The sequence below is a fragment of the Lissotriton vulgaris genome, chromosome 4_1, assembly GCF_964263255.1.
Source record: "Lissotriton vulgaris chromosome 4_1, aLisVul1.2, whole genome shotgun sequence".
Classification (NCBI taxonomy): domain Eukaryota; kingdom Metazoa; phylum Chordata; class Amphibia; order Caudata; family Salamandridae; genus Lissotriton; species Lissotriton vulgaris.
This window is the reverse complement of record NC_141691.1, coordinates 59,415,485-59,438,742: the sequence shown is the minus strand read 5'-3', so window position 1 is coordinate 59,438,742 and position 23,258 is coordinate 59,415,485. Positions and strand designations below refer to the sequence as shown.

At 49.2% G+C, this 23,258-nt stretch overlaps 1 protein-coding gene across 3 annotated transcripts in view; it reads left to right on the top strand.

The window, feature by feature from the left end:
* Positions 1-23,258, top strand: part of DLG3 (discs large MAGUK scaffold protein 3) — a 2,000,883-nt gene that overhangs the window by 629,059 nt on the left and 1,348,566 nt on the right. Inside the window, exon 1 of one of the 3 annotated variants that reach the window (XM_086918301.1) lies at positions 15,297-16,073. The exons of 1 other annotated variant lie outside the window; for it this stretch is intronic. In XM_086918301.1, coding sequence (XP_086774427.1) covers positions 15,735-16,073 — 339 coding nt within the window. In that variant the 5' untranslated portion in view covers positions 15,297-15,734. Of the gene's footprint in view, positions 1-15,296; positions 16,074-23,258 lie in introns of those variants that run through there. One more of the 3 variants, XM_086918300.1, reaches the window with a different exon arrangement.

Sequence of the window (23,258 nt, the reverse complement as noted above, 5' to 3'; positions counted from 1 at the left end):
GGAATCTGGGAGGATTCTCAACTGGCAGCCCGGGCTATAAGGAATCTGGGAGGATCCTCAACTGGCACGCCGGGCTATAGGGAATCTGGGAGGATTCTTAACTGGCAGACCGGGCTATAAGGAATCTGGGAGGATTCTCAACTGGCAGACTGGGCTGTAGGGCATCTGGGAGGATTCTCAACTGGCAGATGGGGCTATAGGGAATCTGGGAGGATTCTCAACTGGCAGATTGGGCTCTAGGGAATCTGGGAGGATTCTCAACTGGCAGACTGGGCTATAGGGAATCAGGGAGGATTCTCAAGTGGCAGCCAGGGCTATAAGTAATCTGGCAGGATTCTCAACTGGCAGACCGGGCTACAGGGAATCTGGGAGGATTCTCAACTGGCATATTTGGCTATAAGGAATCTGGGAGGATTCTCAACTGGCAGACTGGGCTTTAGGGCATCTGGGAGGATTCTCAACTGGCAGGCCGGGCTATAGGGAATCTGGGAGGATTCTCAACTGGCAGCCCGGGCTATAAGGAATCTGGGAGGATCCTCAACTGGTAGACCGGGCTATAAGGAATCTGGGAGGATCCTCAACTGGCAGGCCGGGCTATAGGGAATCTGGGAGGATTCTCAACTGGCAGCCCGGGCTATAAGGAATCTGGGAGGATCCTCAACTGGCAGGCCGGGCTATAGGGAATCTGGGAGGATTCTTAACTGGCAGACCGGGCTATAAGGAATCTGGGAGGATTCTCAACTGTCAGACTGGGCTGTAGGGCATCTGGGAGGATTCTCAACTGGCAGATGGGGCTATAGGGAATCTGGGAGGATTCTCAACTGGCAGACTGGGCTGTAGGGCATCTGGGAGGATTCTCAACTTGCAGACTGGGCTGTAGGGTATCTGGGAGGATTCTCAACTGGCAGACTGGGCTGTAGGGCATCTGGGAGGATTTTCAACTGGCAGACTGGGCTATAAGGAAGCTGGTCGTGCTGGTGCAGAGTCAGTTACGTGTCTAGAAATTGAGCTGTTTTCCTGTAGTTCAGTGCTGCTCTTCTGGGATGTATTGCTGGAGGTGAAGAGAGCTGAGGTTTTATCCCAGCCATCGCTAGTGGAGGCCCAGAGAAATAAAATAAATGTATGCTCCATTGAGCCTGGGAGGGGTGGGGCAGATCGAAGCTGAGGGGACCCATCAGAGGCCTCTGCAAGGATTTCTCGAAAGCTCACGTGCTCACGTGGAATTAACCGAGGCTTTCAGGGTAATTTGGCAGCCTGCCTTTTTCCAGTTCTGTAGTGTCAAGACTGTGAGAAATTAATGAAGCTGCAGTGCAGGGCCTTGTTTGTGTTTACGGATATCTGACGGATGCCGCGCGCCCTCAGTGAGGCACGTGACAGGCATGGAGCACTCGTGCTGTTCATTCTGTATCCTGATTCCTTCATGCTTGTGGGGGTCTGTTTGCCCACCAGCCCTGATGATCTTTTGGCATTGGCCCTCCTCCTTCCCCCCGACTGTGGCCCGTGCCATGTCACCTGGACATATTCCTCTCTCCTTCATTTCGGTCACTTCCGGGATGTTTGGGGGTCCTCTGCCCCTCGTTGGCAGTGCTTTCGGTGTATGTATTATTGTTATTTTAGGAGTAACAATGGAACAGCTGTGACACGTTGACGCATCAATTACAGTTCCTTGTACAGCGTCGCCTTGGGGTGAGTGTGCCTGTCTGCTGCAGTACACACCCCCAGCCTACGGCGGCGCTCTCTTTTAATGCGACAGTGTAGGAACCTGTGGGCCAGATTTACAAGGTGCTGACGCAGCACAGTGCAGCAGCCGCAAACACTGGCCTGCGCTGCGTGAAAAGGAGACTGCCATATTTATGGAAATATGGCTCTTTCCTCCCCTTTCCTTAGCGCTGGCGCAGAAATCTGCTGCTGTGCGCCACAGTGACATCTTGGCGCCACAGTGACATCTTTGCGCCATAGTGCAAGGGTGTCTCGTGGCTCTAGCATAGGCTCTGTATGAAAGGGTGTCCTTCCAGTACAAAATACTAAGCTTAGACTAACTTGAACCCGAACCCACATACGAAGTCCGAAAAGGGAGAAATGCAAGCATTTCTCCTTTGTTTCGTCTACTCCAAAAGGGCGCAGTTTTCTGACGCTTTAACCATGTCTACTTTATTAGTAAATAGAGTTTAGCGTCAGAAACCTTGGGGGTTGCGTGGGAACACCCATGCACCACCCATGGGACGCCCCCTTGGCGCTACGTAATGGAAAGCAGCACATACTTTGTGCTACTTTCACGTTATTTCCAGAGCTAAACAAGTTAAGCGCTGGAAAGTACATAGAAAAAAAAAGATTTTGCATTGATTACACAGCATAAATTCTTAGTAAATCTCCCTCTGTATTGTTGTCTTGTGGGGAAGGGAGCCTGCACTGTTGATGTGAGCTGTGTCTGAGCTCCCACAAATTCAACGCAATATAGCGCCTAATACGTAAAGCACCTTCAGTGAGGATTTCTAGGTAGTGCCACACTAGCCCACGCCCTTCCTCACACACCGCAACCCAAAAAAAAACTTTACAGTCAAGAAATAAACAAGATCATCTTCTCCTTTTAGTTACTAAATACATTTTGATGATTACTGTGGGTACTTTTTCAGGATTGCTAGGACAGAGCAAACTTTTCAGGAGTCCCAGAGCACTGTGGGCTCCGAAAATTGCAAGACCACAGGTCTTCTGAGCCTCAACCTTACTACTGAGCCCAAAACTAAGCAGCAAGTACCCCCTTTCACCCTTGACCCTCAGGGTAGCGAAGTCGAGCACCAAAACAAAGTAATCTGCCAACACCCCCAACGGTAGGGTTTGGGGAAAATGATGACCTTTAAACATGGTTTCACCACTACAGCAAAAAAAAAATGTCATCAGCGGCTGATGAATAAATGTACTGATCTTTAGACAGGGTTCTTCAGACATCATTCAAGTCCACACAGTCCATATAGCAGAATGTCCAGCTGCAACTGGTCCCTGGGTTTCCTTTGCCGGATCATGACCTCTCTCATTATGTAGGGGTTTCTTCACTCCTCAGACACATTGGAGGAATTGAACATGGTCTGCAATAGAAGGTTTCCAGCTTGCACTGGTGCACTGGTTTCTGGCAGTTGAGCGCACCTCCTGGTGCCTCTTTGACCTTCCATGTTTCACCGGGAACAGCTCAAATGTTGGACAGACGACACGCTTCTCTTGGACAGACATCTTATCCTTGTGGGCCAACAAGAGGACATCATCCATGACACTTCGAAAAACATTTCAGGTCCATGTATTAGAGACAAAACTGGAGCCTACACACCACTTTTTTGTACCGGTAGAGGGAATTCTCTCAGCAGGTAGACATCTTCTTTTCCAAGGAGCTCCTTACCAGAGGTAACCTGCTAGCAGTAGTCTCGTGGGGGTTTCTCACCTTGGGTTGCAGAGCCCTTCTAAACAAATGATGTTAAAGTTTCAGCAATTAGCCAGACCAGAGGTTCTGAACCACTGGTCCGAGGGCACCTTGGGAGTCGCGAGGCCTTCTCAGGAGGTCTGTGACTGTGCTACAAACTTAAATTAGATTAAAATAAATAGATTAAAATTAATTAAACACATACAAATTAGGAAGCAAAATTACAAATGTGAAAACTTTCTATATTTAATTGTAAATTAAACAAAATATTTTAATATTTGAGTATCTATTTAGTGTATACTTGTTCCTGTATTTTTTATATTCTTTTGAGGTTCAAATCATAGAAATTGCTTGGGCCAGGGGTCCCTAGCATCCAAATAATCACTCAGTGGGGGTCCCCAGATTCGGTAATAATTTAGAGAGGTTCCACGGAAGTTAAAAGGTTAAGAACCTCTGACCTAGACCTAATAAATCAAAACCCCTAGAGAAATATATCAAAAAGATGAACTTCTGTTAAGATGCTTTTGAGATTGGTTCTGTTCTCAAAAAATCATGTTCCCTGTCTCTCAGTGGGCTGACTTACAACGAGCGAGCTTCTAAAACATCTCTTCACACTTCTCAAGAAACCTGGGAACTTTGTTCTTTGTATGTGAAATCTTGTCATTTTACTGCAAGATAGTTCTGTTTAAAGACTGAATTATGTGAATTCCAAACCTCTCTTTATGCAAACAGGGCCGACTGAGAACCAAAACCGGCCCTGGCAAGGTGCTCGGCCGGGCTCTTTGGCGGGGCCGGTTTTCGGCCGATTTTGCAGCTATGTTGCAGAAACGGCCCTGTAACAAAAACGGCTCGAGGGCCCAAAACCGACCCCCTCCCTTGCTGCGCACCGGGGTATTGCCCGGTGCCCGCAACGGCCAGTCCTGGCCTGTATGCAAAGAAATGTGGTCTGTTTCTCTTAGACAAAAATCAGTATATTAGGGAGCCCATATCCTCCAACCATCACTCCTAAGGTTCTAGCACCACGCATTCCAATGGGTTTTAGTACTTAATTCTTCCCTTCTGTATGTTAAAACAGTGCACCCCCAGCCACCATTTTGTGTTCACAAGCCAGAGAAACCAGCCCCCTACCTCCCCCCAGCAACAGGGATATTCCTCATCAGAGGGTCCTTCTCTGAGCTGTTTAAACTGTGTTTACTAGGGACTGTGCACTTCGTTTTTTGTCCAGTAGAGGGAGTAAAGTTTTATTCAAACAGTATTGTTTGATTTCGAGTTAGTGAAGCCTTTACCTGCAGAAGTCCAAAGTGTGGATTGAGCCTGTCTGTCTCCTGGAGATTCTGAACAGGAAAAGCAGCTTCCAACTCCCTGGCCGTCAAGCCTTGTCTGAGGTCGCTGGGACCTTATATGGTCTGATATTGTTTGGTACATGTGTCCACAGATTGGTGGGTGAATCTGATGTTACTATTGGATTAGGATAAGTGTCCTCATTGGTTGGGTATTTGAGTGTTCTGATTGGTTTCTGGGTCTGTGATTCAATCAATGTAGGGTTGGGACTAGGGCTAGGGTTAGGATTTCTCTTGGAAGTAGGGACTAGGGTTTCCTGTGTTATTGGTTGTTGGGACTAGGGTGGGACTAGGGCTAGGGTTAGACTTTTAATTGGAAGTAGCGATTAGGGCTTCTGGTGTGATTGGTTGCTAGACTGGTTGTGGGACTAAGAGAAGGGTTAGGCTTTCTATTGGAAGTAGGCACAAGGGCTTCCTGTGCCATTGGTTGATTGGACTGGGGGTGGGACTACTGGTAGGGCTAGGCCTCAATTGTACATAGAGATTAGGGTTTTTTAACTGATTGGGTGCTTGGACTAGGGCTAAGATTGGCTTGAAGGTTTTTAGGGCTAGTGGTGTGATTGGATAGTGTTAGGGCTAGGATTCCCATTGGCTGACGGGGTCACCTATGGCTATAAAAGGCCAGGCTTAGGGCATCTCACCCCGGGCGGAGAGGCTAAGGGCGGAGAGGACAAGGGCAGTTGCCTGTTTGAGCCTGTTCGAGACTGGTCGGATCCAGGGCCAGAAAAACTGCCCAATATACATACCTCCATTATGCATCTATATACTTTCAATGTACTTATGGATCTATATATTTATCACTTTCTTCTAATTTAGCATTTCCAATGCACTTCCCTATTTCTCAGCCTATACTTCGCTCAATATATCCTACATCGCTTTTACTATACCGATCCCCAAAACAAATATTTCTAAACTCTTCCCTCTTTTCTACCCCTCCCCAATCCTTCTCAATCCAAATAACTGACTAACATATCCACCACTAAAATTACTTTCATGTTTCACCATGCTAATTCAACACTAATCCTGATGAGTTCCAGAGTAGTGTGCTACTTGCGCTTCAAAACCCAATCAGGGGTAGCAAGCATTATATAAATACAAACCTCTTTCCCTTCACTATCCCGCCACCTTCCCTTCTCTACCCAAATAACTGAATAACATATCCACTACTCAAATTACTTCATATTTTACTATACTAATTTTCAACACTAATCCTTTATGAGTTCCGGAGTGGCTTGCTACTCGCCAGAAAAGCGCTTCAACACCCATCAACATCCATCAGGGGTAACAAGTGCTATATGAATGCAAACCTTTCTTCCACTTTTATCCCTCCGCTATCCTTCTCACTCCAAATAACTGACTAATATCCACCACTGAAATTACTTTAAAATTTCACCATATTAAGTCACCACTAATCCTCTATGGGCTTCCTGAATAGCATGTTTCAACACCCCATCAAGGGTAACAAGCGCTATATAAATACAAACCTTTTTTTCCTCCTCTATCCTTCTGCTATCATTCCAAATCCAAATAACTGACTAACCTATCCACCACTTAAAATGTACTTGCATGTTTCACTATATGAATTCAACACTAATCCTCTATGGGTCCCGGAGTAACGTGCTACCTGCCGAAAAAGCGCTACGAGGCCTCGTCAGGGGTAGTAAGCGCTATATAAATGCAATTACAATTACTGAACCTGGAAGCTAAGTTCCTGGCAAAGGCCATGGCAAACAGGCTGTGACTGAATATATCTTCAGTGATCAATCCTGATCAGTCGAGATTCATGCCCGACTGAACCTCCAACGCCTCTATGGAGTCATGCATATGACCGCAGTCCAGCGTTGCGAGACTGCTGTCCTTTCGCTGGACGCCCGGATGGCATTCTACAGTATGGAATGGCCTTACCAGTGCGGTGCCCTCACCAGACTGGGTTTTGGACCTAGGTTATGCAAATGGTCAAAGTCCTTTATCAAAAACCTCTGGCAAAAGTTCAGGTCAAATGTACGGTGACTAGACCCATTGCTTTGAACAGGGGCACACGTCAGGGATGACCCCTATCCCCAATGATATTCACCCTATCCCTTAAACCACTTGCAGCGTGTGTGCCAAGACCCACTGGTACGAGGTATAGAAGGAGAGGATGGCTGGGAGGAACGAATGTTCCTATATGCCAACTATATTCTACTCTATGCTCAACAGCTGCGCCAAACAGACCATAGATTGCTGCACATTTTCCAGTTGTTTGGTAGCTACTCAGAATATCAGATACATTGGATAAGTACCTCATCTTCCCCCTGACTGGGGAGGTACCCCCCTGACATCTGAATGCTCGGCCTTGACAGAGAGTTTGAGTTCAAATAGTTAGGTATTCAAATCACGAGAACTGCAGAGGATTTCTTGGCTCTGAATCTACTCCCGCAACTTGAGAGATGTTGGAAGGATGTGGCCCACTGGCAGGAGCTGCCAGTGTCCCTGACGGATAGGCAGACATCTTTAAGATGATGGCCCGTCCAATCTTTTTGTACATTCTGCAAAACACTCCCTATAAAATACTGTTGGAATTTTTCCATAAAATTGATAGTGAACTTCGTGGTCTCCTTTGGGATGGGGTGGTTCACGCATAGTGTTACGCAAGCTTCAAGGGGGGTATTTGAGGGGGTCATTGCGGTCCCAGATATTAGGAGGTACTACTTGGCATCGCAACTAATAAACATTAATGATCGGGTGTTCGTAGATAGGGACAAACCTTCCTGTTGGATGGACCGCTATGCCATGGGTACTCGAAGTTATCCAGGTGCACTGTCCTGTTAGGGCCAGGAGAGAGAGCTAACGGCTTATATGCAAACTGTGGTTCGGACATGGGGTGAAGCTACACGATTATAGGGGTGGTATAATAAACTAATGTAAAAAACCCCACCATTTGCCTGTTTCTGCTTGCTTCTGCCCTCTGCATCATGCTCTGGAAGGACACCTTCCACTGTCCCCCGCAACCCTCTGTGACATTCCCCTTGGACATCCACGAGGACCTGCTCAGCTTGCGTGGCTTTACCTTAGTGCACCGCAAGTCACCGTCCTGTGGCGGTGTGCCTGTGCCGGCCGCTGGGCATCCGGGGCCGCTAACTCTGTACTGCTCAAGTCAGGGACCCTTGCTGTCCGTACCTTGTACTGCTGATTGTCTACTCTCTGTTGTGGTTCTTGGGAGCACCAATCAAGCCCTGAGTGGTGGCTTACACTACCCAACACCCATCCAGCACAGGTGTCACTGGAGATGTGACCCTGGCAATAAAAGGGGCCAGTTGCAAGTGCCCGTAACCAGTTCCACAAACTCACTTTGTGTGTCCGTTTGGTCATTACGTATGCATGAGGGACCGGGCCATTCCACATTACATTGTGCTCTATACAGCGTGCGCAACAATGTCACTGCAGGCAGTAGTGTAGACCTGGGACATGTAACTGTGTTGTACCGCCATGTGAGCGTAAGCGGGGTGGACAGGTGTATGAAAGCACAGCGTGGTAGTGTGGCTCCTCCACATGTAGATCTGGGTGTGGTTCAATGTAGGCCTTGCCAAGGATGTGGCTGTTGCATGTGCCTCTGTTGTAGTGTCTGCGCCACTAGTCTCACAATGGACAATGTTGCTATGTGGCAAGCCCCCTGTGTGCGTGCTCAGCCGAAGGGGTGTATGGGGGAGGGCATGCTCGCTCGGGGTCAGGGATCACACATGCCAATTGTTGTGAGTGTCGCTATTACCGCAGCATATGCAGGTCTACCCTCAACCGCATGGTGACTTCAACCAGGCATGAATTCTACATCTGTGTCCGCCCTGTCCTTATCATAGGCTTACACACACGTGGCCGTCCACCTTCTGCGCACATCATCACTGTGTCGTAGTCAGGTTTGCGGACATGCGCAGACAGGAATGACAATGGTGTGCGGTAGGGGTGCAAGTGATGCAACCGTGCTGCGCCCACTAGTGAATAGACTCGGGGGAGGGAGAAGCAGCAGTGAGGCTACGTAATACACATTGATGCCGCTCATTTGCAACAAGCAGTACATGTCATTCAGGAATCACTAAGTCACACATATCACACACCAATGAACCAGTCAGCCTGCCAACACATCATGCAGTATGCAGTCTTGACTCATGTCTCTATGCACTGTCACAGGTGACCAAGGATATGCACTCTGTGCTTGGATGATGACACCCCTCAGAGCCCTGAACACACAGGCCCAGAGGCAGTACAATGTGTCCCACAAACGCACCAGGGGTATCGTGGAGCACATATTTGGCGAGTTGAAGTCACATTTCAGGTGCCTGGACGTCACAGGTGGAAGGCTCCTGTACAGCCCAGACCTTATGTGCAAGATGATAGTTGCATGTTGTGTGTTGCACAACATATGTGTATGCAGCAAAGCCCCATGGATACGAGTGCCAGATGCACTGGACGATGATGATGAAGATGAGGCAGGTGGACCACACTCCATTGCAGCTGCAGCAGAAATAGCCCGTAAGGACTACATCATTGACAATTTCTTCTCTGGTTGACGTCACATTGTGACGGTCCTTAGCAGTAATGGGACAGTACGATGACTGACCACAGGCACAGCATGTGCAAATAAATACATTCCAATACACATTCCCCGCGTGCCTGTCACTCATCTGTACAGGCACTTCACTCAGATAAGTGTTGGTGCGACATGTTGTGCTGACAATTTTGAAATTTGTTAATGGATGGTGGGTGTGCCACCTCTGTGCAGTGAGGCTCGTTTAGGGTGTCACGTATTCGTACTGCCAGTTCTGTGTGTCACAGTTTTTATGGTATCCCAATATTCGGCATTTCACATGTGTCCCAATTCATTCCATTTTGGCTGTCATTTGTGGCCTACAAGTGACAACAGGGCTTCTTTTGGACTCTGATATGTGCCGCCATGATGCAGGGATGCACCCTGTGACTCATGTCCCATGACATTGGCGACATGTGTGTAAGGGGGAGTCACTGCCCCTACATTAGTCCATGCTTTCATAATTCTTTGATCATGGACATGGCACGTCGGTGTGCAGGGGGTATTGAATTTACCTCTGCAATGTGAAGAGGAGATGCGGTTTCACAGTGTGTTCTCTGTATGTTTCCGCATTGGTGCAGGTTACATACTGAATGCATGTCAATGTACGTTGTGGCTGTTTGTGAGGAAATGCCTATATGATGTGGGACAATGGTCATTTGTTCAGCTTCACAGCTGTAGGGTTCTGCGCGTACGTTGTCATCTCACCGTTTTTTCACTCTGCTTTTATGGTTCATTTTCCCGCCTGACACATGGGATTTTCAGGCCTGTCGCTGCTTTTTGTATCGCAATTGGTCTCACTGCAACTTTTTTTGTGTTTCGCATTTTTGCGGTGTCGCGTTGATTTTATCACTGTCATTTGACACGTTATCCGGAGCCTATTGCATCGTACCGCCGTGTTGTGAATACTTAGTTAACACAACGTAATTTTCCCACGATAGACTGCGATGTTGAAAGTTGTGCTAAGTTAATTTTGCAATGGTTATCACAAGTTCCTGAGAATATGCCCCCAAGACTTTAAACAAGTTCCAAAAGATGAACGAAGAGCAGGGGTCATACAACAATACAGTATGTATTAAACTCTCCCCCAAAGATCACACAGCACTGGTGTGGTCTCTGACTAGTCTTACCCAGCCTGCCACCCTCAGATATGTTTCTAACCTCATGGGCTCTCAGAAGCCAGGAACAAAGCCTGCTCTGGGTGAAGGTGCTTCACACCTCCACCAGACCAGGATGGCCTTCCAGGGTGGGAAGCTTCAAGGGTGATGCCACCTTTGAAACGCGACCCAGGCATCTCAAGATCGTGGAGGATGCCAACACCCCTGTCCTGCTCCACATTTGGCGGAAGGACAGACAGGAAAGTTAGTTAAATTAGGAGGTGGGTCCCCATTCAGCCAGCACCACCCCTAAGGTGGGGCAGGTGATGTGTAGCCCGCTTTTCATTTCATTCCATCTTGATTTGAGAGGCAATTAGCCAATTTGGATAAGAGCAGTGCCCCTTCTCAAAGGAAGTGGTCACTTAGAGGGTGCAGACATTGGCTCCTACCTGTCACTCCCATTAACGCACCTACATTTTGTATTTAGGTGGCATCCCTGGATCCTGAACTTTAGATTTGACGGACACAGAGAACATAAAGACAAAGAAGAGCTGCTGGCCCGAGGACTGAAGCCCTGCTGCAGAAATTTGGTGCTAAACCCTGCCTGCTGCCTTAAGGACTCGACAATAGTGGTGTGCTGTCTTATCCTGCAACTGTGAGGCTGCCAAGATTCCCAGAGAACCTCCAGCCTTCGACAAATCACCAAATAACTCCTTGGAGTAGAGGTACTACTCCCCTACAGCCTCAGGCACTGAACAGCAGAATCCGGTTTTACTGACTTGCTGCTTCCCAGCGACTCCGACGTAGCACCCGAACCAAAAGCGGTACACCAGCTTCAGAGGATCAAATCTGTCTCCCCTCCAAGTGTGGAGACACCAGACACTACTGGAGCCGTGAAGCGCCAAAACCCATAGCACCAGACCCTCTGCAGCATACACTCGAGACAAAGAGTCCACTCCATAATCCAACTGCCCAGGAAACAAGCACCTTCGAGGTGCGTGGAGATCCCTGAGACCCACTTTGTGAGTGGGTCAGCTGCCTCGGAATCACCTCTCCAAACTGCCTGCTCTTGACCACAAGAACATATTGACGCGGACCACCCGACAGACCTATCTGCTCTGCATCTGCCCGCCTGGCTTGGCTACCAACGAACCAGATGTGCTCCTATGGTCCTGAGGCCCTTATGACCTGCTCCCTCGAGTGGGACCCCCCAGAACTTACCTTTAAGTAATCTTGTGCAGTGTGTTTTCAAGTGCCCCTCTTCTTCGTAGCACAGCCGCTACCCACAACCTCAGCACCCTGCTCCCGGCTGAATTTGGGACGCTCCTAAGAATTCATTGGTGGAACATTGGGCCTGGCCTTTCTACTTATTGGCCGCGGTCTGTGCAGGTAACGGTGGTGGGGCGGTGGCGCTGCGTTAGGGGGGATTTCGAGGGACAATGTCGAGGGAACATTTATTATTTATTTAATTTTCCCTCCGCATCGTCCCTCGAAATCCCCCCATTACCCGGCCCCACCGCCTCACCACAGTTACCTGCACAGACAGCGGCTGCTACTTACCTAAATCCAGAAGGCGAATCTTGAGATCCAACGGAGTGATTCTATATGCATTTTTTTATTCTCACCCATTAACTTCAATAGTGGGAACTCTGCCTAAGGGGTGTTAACAACGCAAACCATAATTTCAGGCCGCCCCGGCTGGACCAGGGATTTGGATCTGTGTAAATGTGACGGTTGTTCGTTCATGGATACTGTCCACTTCTTGTTTTTTTGTGATTACTTCAAAGACATTAGGAAAAAATTCATTATACCCTTGTTAAAGGGGAAAGGGTTCAGGCAGGTCAAGCCAGCTTTATTGCATCTCCAATTGTTAGCAGGAATATGGGAAATTTACAATGTGGCTAAGTTTTTAACCATAGCGGTGAGATTGAGCAAAAAGATCAATTGGTCTTAGAACATCTATCATAAATATTACTCATTGTAACTTGAATCAAGTTTTTTAATTTGTTATTTGTAATGATGCTTCTTTTCAATTATAGAATGCTGTACATATCGCTGTTTTTACTTTTTAGACGCCATGTGCTGCATGTTTTAATGGGTATTCTCCCCCTTTTTTATGCTGTATTTTATCACTGTCATGCTGCCTGGTGACCATTTTTACGTGTCTTGTACTTTTATGGTTTTTGTAAATTGAACCGAATAAAGTATTTCTTGACTTGACTTGAACTTCAATAGTGCATAATTGTGCACAAAGGTGATTTATTTTGTGAACTTGAAAAATTATTTTCTTCGAAAAGTACTTACTGTAGAACAAAGTTCTTGGTCTGAAAAAATTACGTAAAAATTGGTGGTAGTTTTTTGTAAATTGGTCTCAGATTTATTCTTGAGTGTGTTTCTCATTTATTGCCTCTGTCAGTAAAACAAATGCTTAGCACTGCCCTCTGCTAAGCCTAACTGCTCTGCTCGCCCTCACATAGAGCGTTAGTATTATCCACTCTTGCCTCTGTGTACCAGTCCGGGTCTCACTGGACTCTCTGCACAGTGTGCTTCGTTTCAGTGCCCTATAGGGACAGCTTCCTACACAACACTGACGTGTATTTAACTGTGACATTAGCGATGACATCACCGCGGAATTCTTGAAAGATAGTTCCCTGTGACATCACTGTTCACATTTTGGAATCAAACATATCTATACAAATATGTGGTGATGTCATTGATTCATCACCAAATGCAGATATTGTTACATATTTATTTATTTATTTATTTATTTTGAAAGTTTTATAGAGCGCGAACACGATCCTTACGGATATCAGAGCGCTTTACAGACAGAGTGTGACTAAAAGTTACAATAAAGAAGCAGGAGGTCAATAAACATACAAAGTACAATATAAAACTAGTCACATGAAGGAAGTATTGAGTTACCAGATTACATGCAAAATAAAGTCCAAATAGTCTGAGGGGGAGAAGTATTGAGTTAACCGAATACAATAGACCGAGTTGCAATGTGACGTCACAGACTGCATCACCAAAATAAAACAATGATATCTATCCCCGATGACATCACTGACAGAAAGCCCTGATAAACCGTTCACTTAAACTCATTATTGAAATTACATTAAAAATGTTACTTTGACCAAATGTGAGGGGACTCGTGACGTGATTCAAACGTCAGCGCAGGGAAAACAAGATATATTTTTGACTTCCAACCTCACTAAAATGAACAGTAACATATTTCACTGAAATGATAACAGTCCTATCTGCTCCACTATGACATCACGTATCACAACTCTACAGAAATAATGCCCGTGTCTATGTGACATCACTGGTGACTCACCAACTTGGAAGCCGATGTCACGTGACTCACTGACGGTGACAGGGAACGCATCACAACCTGTATTATCCTTGTAGTCCCGGGTGAACTGAAAATCTATATACATAATTAATAGTGATACCGTGATGACGTCTTAGACGACGTGAAAATATTGCTGCACGTTTCACTGAGGCATAACGAATGACGTCATCGCCGTGACGTGTGTCCCTTTCTGTAGGCCAATGAGACGCAAACGACATCACGCATCTGAGGCTGGGATGCAAAGGGCGCTGGTTGTTGACCGTGCCCGAGCCTGTGCAAATCATCAAGCGCCTAGTAAAGAAGTCAGGGGGGGGGGGAGGGGGGGCAGCGCTTTAGTGAAACTGCGGTGACAGCTGCTTATCGTCACGTGGGTATAAAGAGAGGCTCTGATCAAGTGACCAGCTGTGTCCGCACATGCCCAGGGCTACCCCCGCACCCGAAGCCAGGCCAAACCACGACACTGTCACGCACAACACAGCAACTCTTAACACACCCCCACGGGACAGCACGACAGTGGAGATACGAGACCACCAGGCAGCCGCGTCTCAGTGGAGATCGACAGGGTATGGTGCTTCGACTCCCCGCCTCTGCATCCAGGCGCCACGAAGACATACATGGACCTCACTTTATTTGCACCCTAGCTCACACAACCCGTTTGTGAGAGCACCAAAGAAACTCTCTACTAACTACACACAGGCAAACACCCCCGCAGACACTCGCAAACGGCGGCTCATCCTGATAGAGGGCGCTGCGATTGGCAACGGTGGTTGGCGCTACATAAATTCAAAATGACATAACATTGACTTTGCAGTAATTGTATTACTTCCAAGAACAAGGTGGAATGGATACCCATGACGCCGTGACATCACTACGAAAGAATACGTAAGCACACGTCACATTGACCGCAAGATGAGCACGCAACTTATTTTTTTCTAAAATAGACGAGCGTGTTCACTTAACTAAACGCCGTGGTGACGTTGGTAATTCAGGATCCATGAGGCTTCCGTGATCTCGGCGCTCCACCTTTGCCACGCTGTTCGATCGTGGGCAGACTGTTTCATCGTATGCCCCCATATGTGCCCAAAGAAGGGGCACTTCTAAGCTGGATGATAGCCGGCACGGAGCGATGAACGCCTGGCAGCTCGCACCTGTCCCGTGCACACATGTTCACACGTGCTCCGTGCACACGCATGGATTTATGGCTCCCTGGTGCCTCTGCCAGCGGGAGGGAGCCCCCGGTGCCTAGAAGGGCCAGATTGGCAGAAGACGCTCTCGGAGAAGCAGGCGGTCCCTTTAAAGCCGCCACTGAAACCCTCCCCAGCGCTGGTCCTGCTGCTGCCGCCGCTGGCCTCTGATTGGCTGTCGCCGGGAGAGCAGGGATGCAGGCGAGGGAGGAGGATGCGCTAGCACTCTCTGCCGCTCATCACCGGGGCTAGAGGCAGCAGCAGCATCGTCTCAGCCTCCCCCCGCCCCCAGCCCCCACCCCCTCCTCTCCGCCTCCCCCTCACACCGAGGACGGAGCCGAGCGAAGAAGGGAGAGACCGAGCCCGAGGAAGGGGCGACAACCCCGGGGCGCTGCCATCCACAGAAGAGGAGCCTGAACCCCCGGGGTGGAAAGAGGAGCGAGGACGCGTCGGTGAGGGGAGCAGGGGCACAGTCGGTGGAAATAGGAATACACGGGAAAAGCCAGGCCGCCGACGGAGCCTCCGACACGCAAGGCAGCAAGGCGGACGCCAAAATCACGGGGACCGCCGATTCTTTTTTGATAGCGGTGGAAATAGCTTAGAAACTATTATATATATATGTAAAATATATACATAGACATATATTTTTGTACATAAGGCCTGGACTACGTCTCTAAGGGAAGGCGAGGGGGGCAGACCAGGAGCGTGGGAGCCATTTTTCATCGCTCGACGGATATTTTTGTATTCCCCCTTCCTGGCTGCTGTGGCTCCTATGTGTTTTGGGAGGTAACATGCACAAGCACCACCACTGCTGCAAGTGCCCGGAATGCTACGAGGTGACGCGCATGGCGGCCCTGCGCCGCATGGAGCCCCCCACATACGGCGACTGGCAGCACGAGCAGTACGGCCCGGGCTACGGGGGCTACAGCTCGCAGACGCTGCCCTCTCAGGCCGCCGGGGTGCCCACGCCCCGGACCAAGGCCAAGATGGGCCCGGCGGCGGCGCCGCCCCGCGAGACCGCCACCCCCACGCTGAAGGCGCCCCCCAAGAGTGCCACCCCCAAGATGAACGGCAACGGCACGGGCTGGTGGCCCGAGTGCACGTGCTCCAACCGGGACTGGTATGAGCAGGTAGGCATCGGGCCAGGGCAGTGTGTGGTGCCAGGGTCCGGGGAGGGGGGGCATACACCGGTGTGGCCATTACATCACACGTCTACGTGGCAAAGGCTTCCTTTCAGGGCCATGTGAATGTGTGCGTCTCATGTACAGGACTATGGGCGATCCAGCGTTGGCGTGTGTGCGTGTGCCCACGCACATATACATACATATATATATATACATACATACATATAACTCAGCATCTGGTCAGGTACGAAGTAGCTGTGTGTCTCCCAAGACTTGTTTCTCATGCAAATGGCCTTTTATTAATACATATATGCTTTAATAGCAGTATAGGTATTGCTCATACTCGTATGAACGACATCCTGCAGACTGTTTAGAAATCTGTGGAAAAATGCTTGTCTGTTACATACCATTATGGGTGCTGTAAGCTCATGTATGCATTGGAAATGACGTAGACCAGTGTGGGCGATACAGCACGCGTATGCAGAGACACGTTATATCAACATGTTTCTATATGTGAAGATATATATATCCACATATAAATGAATGAGGAGATATCGGCAGAGGATATCGACGGAGCTCTGCGTATGGTTTTGTAGAGTTATATTTCCGCAGGATAGCAGTCAAGATGAATGGATGGATTGTTTAGGATGGACAGATGAACATATGGAAACGGATGCGTATGTGTATGAGTGGAGCGCACACCTGGCTAAAAGTCAAGGGAGTATTGTACGCAGTAAGCAGAGGCACAAGTGATGCTGGAAGTTTAGCTGGAGTGGCCACATTTGAAGCATTGTCTGATGCTGGAAACGTGAGCCAGTGAAGGATGAACAGAAAAAGATTAAATAGAATAAACCAGGGAAACAGGCACAAAAAGTATTGGTATAGGTTGGTAGACAAAAAGAGAGACACACATATAGAAATTAAGTACAGAAAATATTATGTGCCGGTGACCCAGGTAGATGATTTTTCCCAGACATGCTGTCCTTATTTTTCAACTCTGTTGAGCCAGTTCTCAACTCTGGCCCTAAAATGGCTCCTAGTAGAAATCTTTGGAAATCTGTGGGCACCAGCAAATCACCATCTCAGCGCGCCAGTTAATCACCTTCTCAGAGCACCATCGAATCACCATATCAGAGCGCCATTGAATCACCATTTCAGAGCTCCAGTGAATCGCCATATCAGAGCGCCATCGAATCACCATCTCAGAGCGCCAGCGATTGACCATTTCCGAATGCCAGCGAATCACCATCTCAGAGCTCCAGCAAATCACCATCTCAGAGCACCATCGAATCACCATATCAGAGCGCCATTGAATCACCATCTCAGAGCGCCAGCGAATCACCATCTCAGAGCGCCAGCAAATCACCATCTCAGCGTGCCAGTGAATCACCATCTCAGAGCGCCAGCGAATCACCATCTCAGAGCGCCAACAAATCACCATCTCAGCATGCCAGTGAATCACCATCTCAGAGTGCAAGTGAATCACCATCTCAGAGTGCCAGTGAATCACCATCTCAGAGCACCAGCGAATCACCTTCTCAGAGCGCCATTGAACCATCATCTCAGAGCTCCAGTGAATCAACATATCAGAGCGCCATCGAATCACCATCTCAGAGCGCCAGCGATTCACCATCTCCGAGCGCCTGTTATTCACCGTCTCAGAGCACCATCAAATCACCTTCTCAGAGCGCCATTGAATCACCATCTCAGAGCTCCAGTGAATCACCATATCAGAGCGCCATCGAATCACCATCTCAGAGCTCCAGCGATTCACCATCTCCGAGCGCCAGCGAATCACCATCTCAGAGCGCCAGCAAATCACCATCTCAGCGTGCCAGTGAATCACCATCTCAGAGTGCCAGCAAATCACCACCTCAAAGCGCCAGCGATTCACCTTCTCAGAGTGCCAGCAAATCACCACCTCAAAGCGCCAGCGATTCACCATCTCCGAGCGCCAGCAAATCACCATCTCAGCGTGCCAGTGAATCACCATCTCAGAGTGCCAGTAAATCACCATCTCAGAGCACCAGCGATTCACCTTCTCAGAGTGCCAGCGAATCACCATCTCAGAGCACCAGCGAATCACCATCTCAGAGCTCCAGCGAATCACCATCTCAGACCACCAGCGAATCACCATCTAAGAGCCCCAGCGAATCACAATCTCAGAGCGCAAGTGAATCACCATCTTAGAGCACCAGCGAATCACCATCTCAGAGCTCCAGTGAATCACCATCACAGAGCATCAGCAAATCACCATCTCAGAGCTCCAGTGAATCACCATCACAGAGCATCAGCAAATCACCATCTCAGAGTGCCAGCGTATCATCATCTCAGAGCACCAGCAAATCACCATCTCACTAACTAGTGAATCACCATCTCAGAGCACCAGCGAATCACCATCTCAGAGCACCAGGGAATCACCATCTCAGAGTGCCAGCGAATAACCATCTCAGAGCGCCAGTGAATCACTATTTCAGAGCACCAGCAAATCATTATCTTAGAGCGCCAGATCACCATCTCAGAACTCCACCAAATCACCATCTCCAAGCGCAGACGAATACCAATTTCAGAGCACCAGTGAATCACCATCTCAGAGCACCAACAAATCCTCATCTCAGAGCACCAGCTAATCACCATCTCAGAGCTCCAACGAATCACCATCTCAGAACACTAGCGAATCACCAACTCAGAGCGCTAATAAATCACCATCTAAGAGCACTAGCGAATCACCATCTCAGAGCGCCAACAAATCACCATCTCAGAGCGCCAGCGAATCACCATCTCAGAGCACCAGCGAATCACCATCTCAGAGCAACAGTGAATCACAATCTCAGAGCACCAGCAAATCACCATCTCAGAGCAACAGCAAATCACCATATCAGAGCGTCAGCGAATCAACATCTCCGAGCGCCAGCGAATCACCGTCTCAGAGCACCAGCAAATCACCATCTCAGAGCGCCAGCGAATCACCATCTCAGAGCACTAGCGAATCACCAACTAAGAGCGCCAGCGAATCACCACCTCAGAGCACCAGCAAATCACCATCTCAGAGCACCAACAAATCATCACCTCAGAGCACTGACAAATCATCATCTCAGAGCGCCAGAGAATCAGCATCTCTAAGTTCTTTCTCTCAGCCACCTTCAGTCATGCTATAACTCCAGCCATCTCTGACCTCCAGCCCTCACTCACCTCAGAGTTCAAGCGTGCAGCTATCTCTGATCTGCATCAGTCTGATCAGCAGCTTTCACTTGTCTAAGATTCAGCCTTCAGTCATCTCTGACCTGCAGCCCTCACTCGTCTCAGGGATCCAGCCTCCAGTCATCTCTGACCTGCAGCACTCACTCATTTCAAAGATCCAGCCTCCAGTCATCTCTGACCTGCAGCACTCACTCATTTCAAAGATCCAGCCTCCAGTCATCTCTGACCTGCTGCACTCACTCACCTCATAGTGCTATTCTTCAGCCATCTCTGATCCGCAGCCCTCACTCATCTCAGAGTGCTGTCCTTCAGCCATCGCTGACCTGCTGCCCTCACTCGTCTCAGGGATCCAGCCTCCAGTCATCTCTGACCTGCAGCACTCACTCATTTCAAAGATCCAGCCTCCAGTCATCTCTGACCTGCAGCACTCACTCATTTCAAAGATCCAGCCTCCAGTCATCTCTGACCTGCTGCACTCACTCACCTCATAGTGCTATTCTTCAGCCATCTCTGATCCGCAGCCCTCACTCATCTCAGAGTGCTGTCCTTCAGCCATCGCTGACCTGCTGCCCTCACTCGTCTCAGGGATCCAGCCTCCAGTCATCTCTGACCTGCAGCACTCACTCATTTCAAAGATCCAGCCTCCAGTCATCTCTGACCTGCTGCACTCACTCACCTCATAGTGCTATTCTTCAGCCATCTCTGATCCGCAGCCCTCACTCATCTCAGAGTGCTGTCCTTCAGCCATCGCTGACCTGCTGCCCTCACTCGTCTCAGGGATCCAGCCTCCAGTCATCTCTGACCTGCAGCACTCACTCATTTCAAAGATCCAGCCTCCAGTCATCTCTGACCTGCTGCACTCACTCACCTCATAGTGCTATTCTTCAGCCATCTCTGATCCTCAGCCCTCACTCATCTCAGAGTGCTGTCCTTCAGCCATCTCTGACCTGTTACTCTCATTCATCCTAGGGATCCAACCCCCAGCCACCTCTGACCTGCAGCATTCCTTCACCTCAAAGTGCTATCCTTCAGCCATCTCTGACCCACTGCCCTCACTCCTCTCAGGGATCCAGCCATCAGCCATCTCTAATCTGCAGCCCTCGCCCATCTCAGAGTGCTATCCTTCAGCCATCTTGACCTGCAGCCCTCACTCTCCTCGGAGTGCTGGCCTCCAGTTGTCTCTGACCTGCAGCACTCATTCATCTCAGGGATCCAGCCATCAGCCATCTCTGATCCTCAGTCTTCCCTCGTCAGAGATCCAGCCATCTCTGAGCAGCTTGTCCCGGCATCTCTCAAGTCCACCCATCACCTATCTCTGAGGTCCTGCCTTCTGCCAATTTCAGTCATCTCAGCTCTGACGCATTCCATAGCTCCCACGGTCAGCCATCTCTGAGCTTTAGCCCTAAGACTTGTTGGATTTCTGACCCTCAAGCAAATCTGAGCACTATCCCACAGACATTACTGAGAGCCCCGGCCCTCAGCTCGCATGCCACAGCCATCTTCAAACCCTCAGCTATTGTCACTCGTCTGAGCCCCAGCCCTCGGTCATCTCCAACCATGAGCCCCAACTCTCAGTCTCAGCCATCTTCAGCTGCCTCTGCCCCTGCCCTCAGCCATCTTTATCCATCTCTAAACCCCAACCCTCACTCATCCCAGTGCAGCAGTCTTCAGCCATATCTGAATCTCAGCCCTCAGACATCTTTATCAATCTTTGAGCCCCAGCACTCACCAGAGACATAGATTTCAGCCATATATGAGCTCCTTCCCTCAGCCATCTTCAGCTGCCTCTGAGCCCCAGCCCTCAGCCATCATCAGCTGTCTCTGAGTCCCAGCCCTCAGCCATCTTCAGCGGTCTCTGAGCCCCAGTCCTCAGCCATTGTCAACTGTCGCTGAGCCCCAGCCATCAGCCATCATCGGCTGTCTCTGAGTCCCAGTCCTCAGCCATCTTCAGCTGTATCTGAGCCCCAGCCATCAGCCATCTTTATCCATTTCTCAGCCTCAACCCTCACTCTTCCCAGCCTAGCAGCCTTCAGCCATATGTGGGCACCATTTCTCAGCCATCTTCAGTTGTCGTTGAGTCCTAGCCCTCAGCCATCTTTATCTGTCTCTGAGCCCCAGCCCTCAGCCATCTTTATCTGTCTCTGAGCCCCAGCCCTCACTCATCCCACCGCAGCAGCCTTTAGCCATAAGTGGGCACCAGCCCTCAGTCATCGTCAGCCATCTCTGAGCCCCAGCCCTCAACCATCTTTACCCATCTCTGAGCCCAGCCCTCAACTATCTTTACCCATTCTCTGAGACCCAGCCCTCAGCCATCTTTATCCATCTCTGAGCCCCAGCCCTCACTCATCCCACCCCAGCAGCTCTCAGCCATATGTGGGCACCAGCTCTCAGCATCTTTACCTATCTCTGAGCCCCAGCCCTCAGCCATCTTTACCCATCTCTGAGCCCCAGCCCTCAGCCATCTTTATCCATCTCTTAGCCCCAGCCCTCACTCATCCCAGCCCAGCAGCTTTCAGCCTTATGTGGGCACCAGCTCTCAGCCATCTTTACATGTCTGTGAGCCCCAGCCCTCAGCCATCTTTATCTGTCTCTGAGCCCGAGCTCTCAGCCATCTTTATCCGTCTCTGAGCCCCTACCCTCAGCCATCTTTATCCATCTCTGAGCCCCAGCCCTCATTCATCCCAGCCCAGCAGCTTTCAGCCATATGTGGGCACCAGCCCTCAGCCATCTTTACATGTCTGTGAGCCCCAGCCCTCAGCCATCTTTATCTGTCTCTGAGCCCCAGCTCTCAGCCATCTTTATCTGTCTCTGAGCCCCAGCTCTCAGCCATCTTTATCCGTCTCTGAGCCCCAGCCCTCAGCCATCTTTAGCCGTCTCTGAACCCCAACCATCTTTATCCGTCTCTGAGCCCCTGCCCTCATCCATTTTTATCCGTCTCTAAGCCCCAGCCATCTTTATCCATCTCTGAGACTCAGCCCTAAGCATGAGCGGATTTTGCGGATTGGCAATCCGCGAATTTGCGGATTTGCGAACTCGCAATCCGCAAAATCCGCGAATTCCCGCGAATTTGCGGTTTTTTTTTTTTTTTTGTGTTCGCCCGTGTTTCTGCCAGTTCGCGAGGGTTTTTACAATTTCGCAATTTGCGAACTTACCTGTCGGGTCGCAAGTTTTGCGAACTTGTTGTTTCTACGTGTCCAACCTGTTTGGGACACTCTTCTTCATCACTGCCACTCTCTGTCACCACTGCCACTCTCTGACTACTCATGCCACCCTCTGGCCCACCCATGCCACCCTCTGTTTCATCACCACACCCTCTGGTTGTCCAGTGTACATTATTTTCGGCAAAGCAAAGCACACCTTCCCTGCCTCAAGTGACCTGAATTAATTTGGGGCTGATTAATGTGTCACAGAATATTTTTTTAGCTGGCACCTGCTTCCTTAGTGCGCCCTGATTAGTGATCTTTTGCACTTGCTAAGTGCTTTCATTGTTGCAAAATTAGTTACAACACCTGCCCTGCCCCAACTGACAATAATGAATTAGGGGCTGATTAATGGATTTTAACTTCCAGCCTGGCTCCTGCTTGTCTCCCTTAGCTGTAATTCATGACCTTTGTGGCATATGTGTAACTATTCTGAGGTTCAGAGCAGGGTCACATAATAGTTTCAACTGGCAACTGAACTCTGGAGGGGCCCCTCAGGAAGCACTACAGGAAATGGCTACTAATGATGTGCCTGAACTTTTGAACCTGGTAAGTAGTTACTTTCAGTTTTGCTTAAATCGTATTTCTGCAATTTCGCACTTATTCGCGGGGCGCGAACTCACGCGAACAGTGCGAGCAGTGCGAGCAAAATCCGCTGCTCGCGGATTTGCGGATTTTGCAGGAAATTCGCAAATCTCGCGGATTGCGGATTTCCCGAAAATCCGCAAAATCCGCGAGCGGAACGGATTTTCCGCCCATGCCTACTCAGCCCTCAGTAATCCTTTTTAGT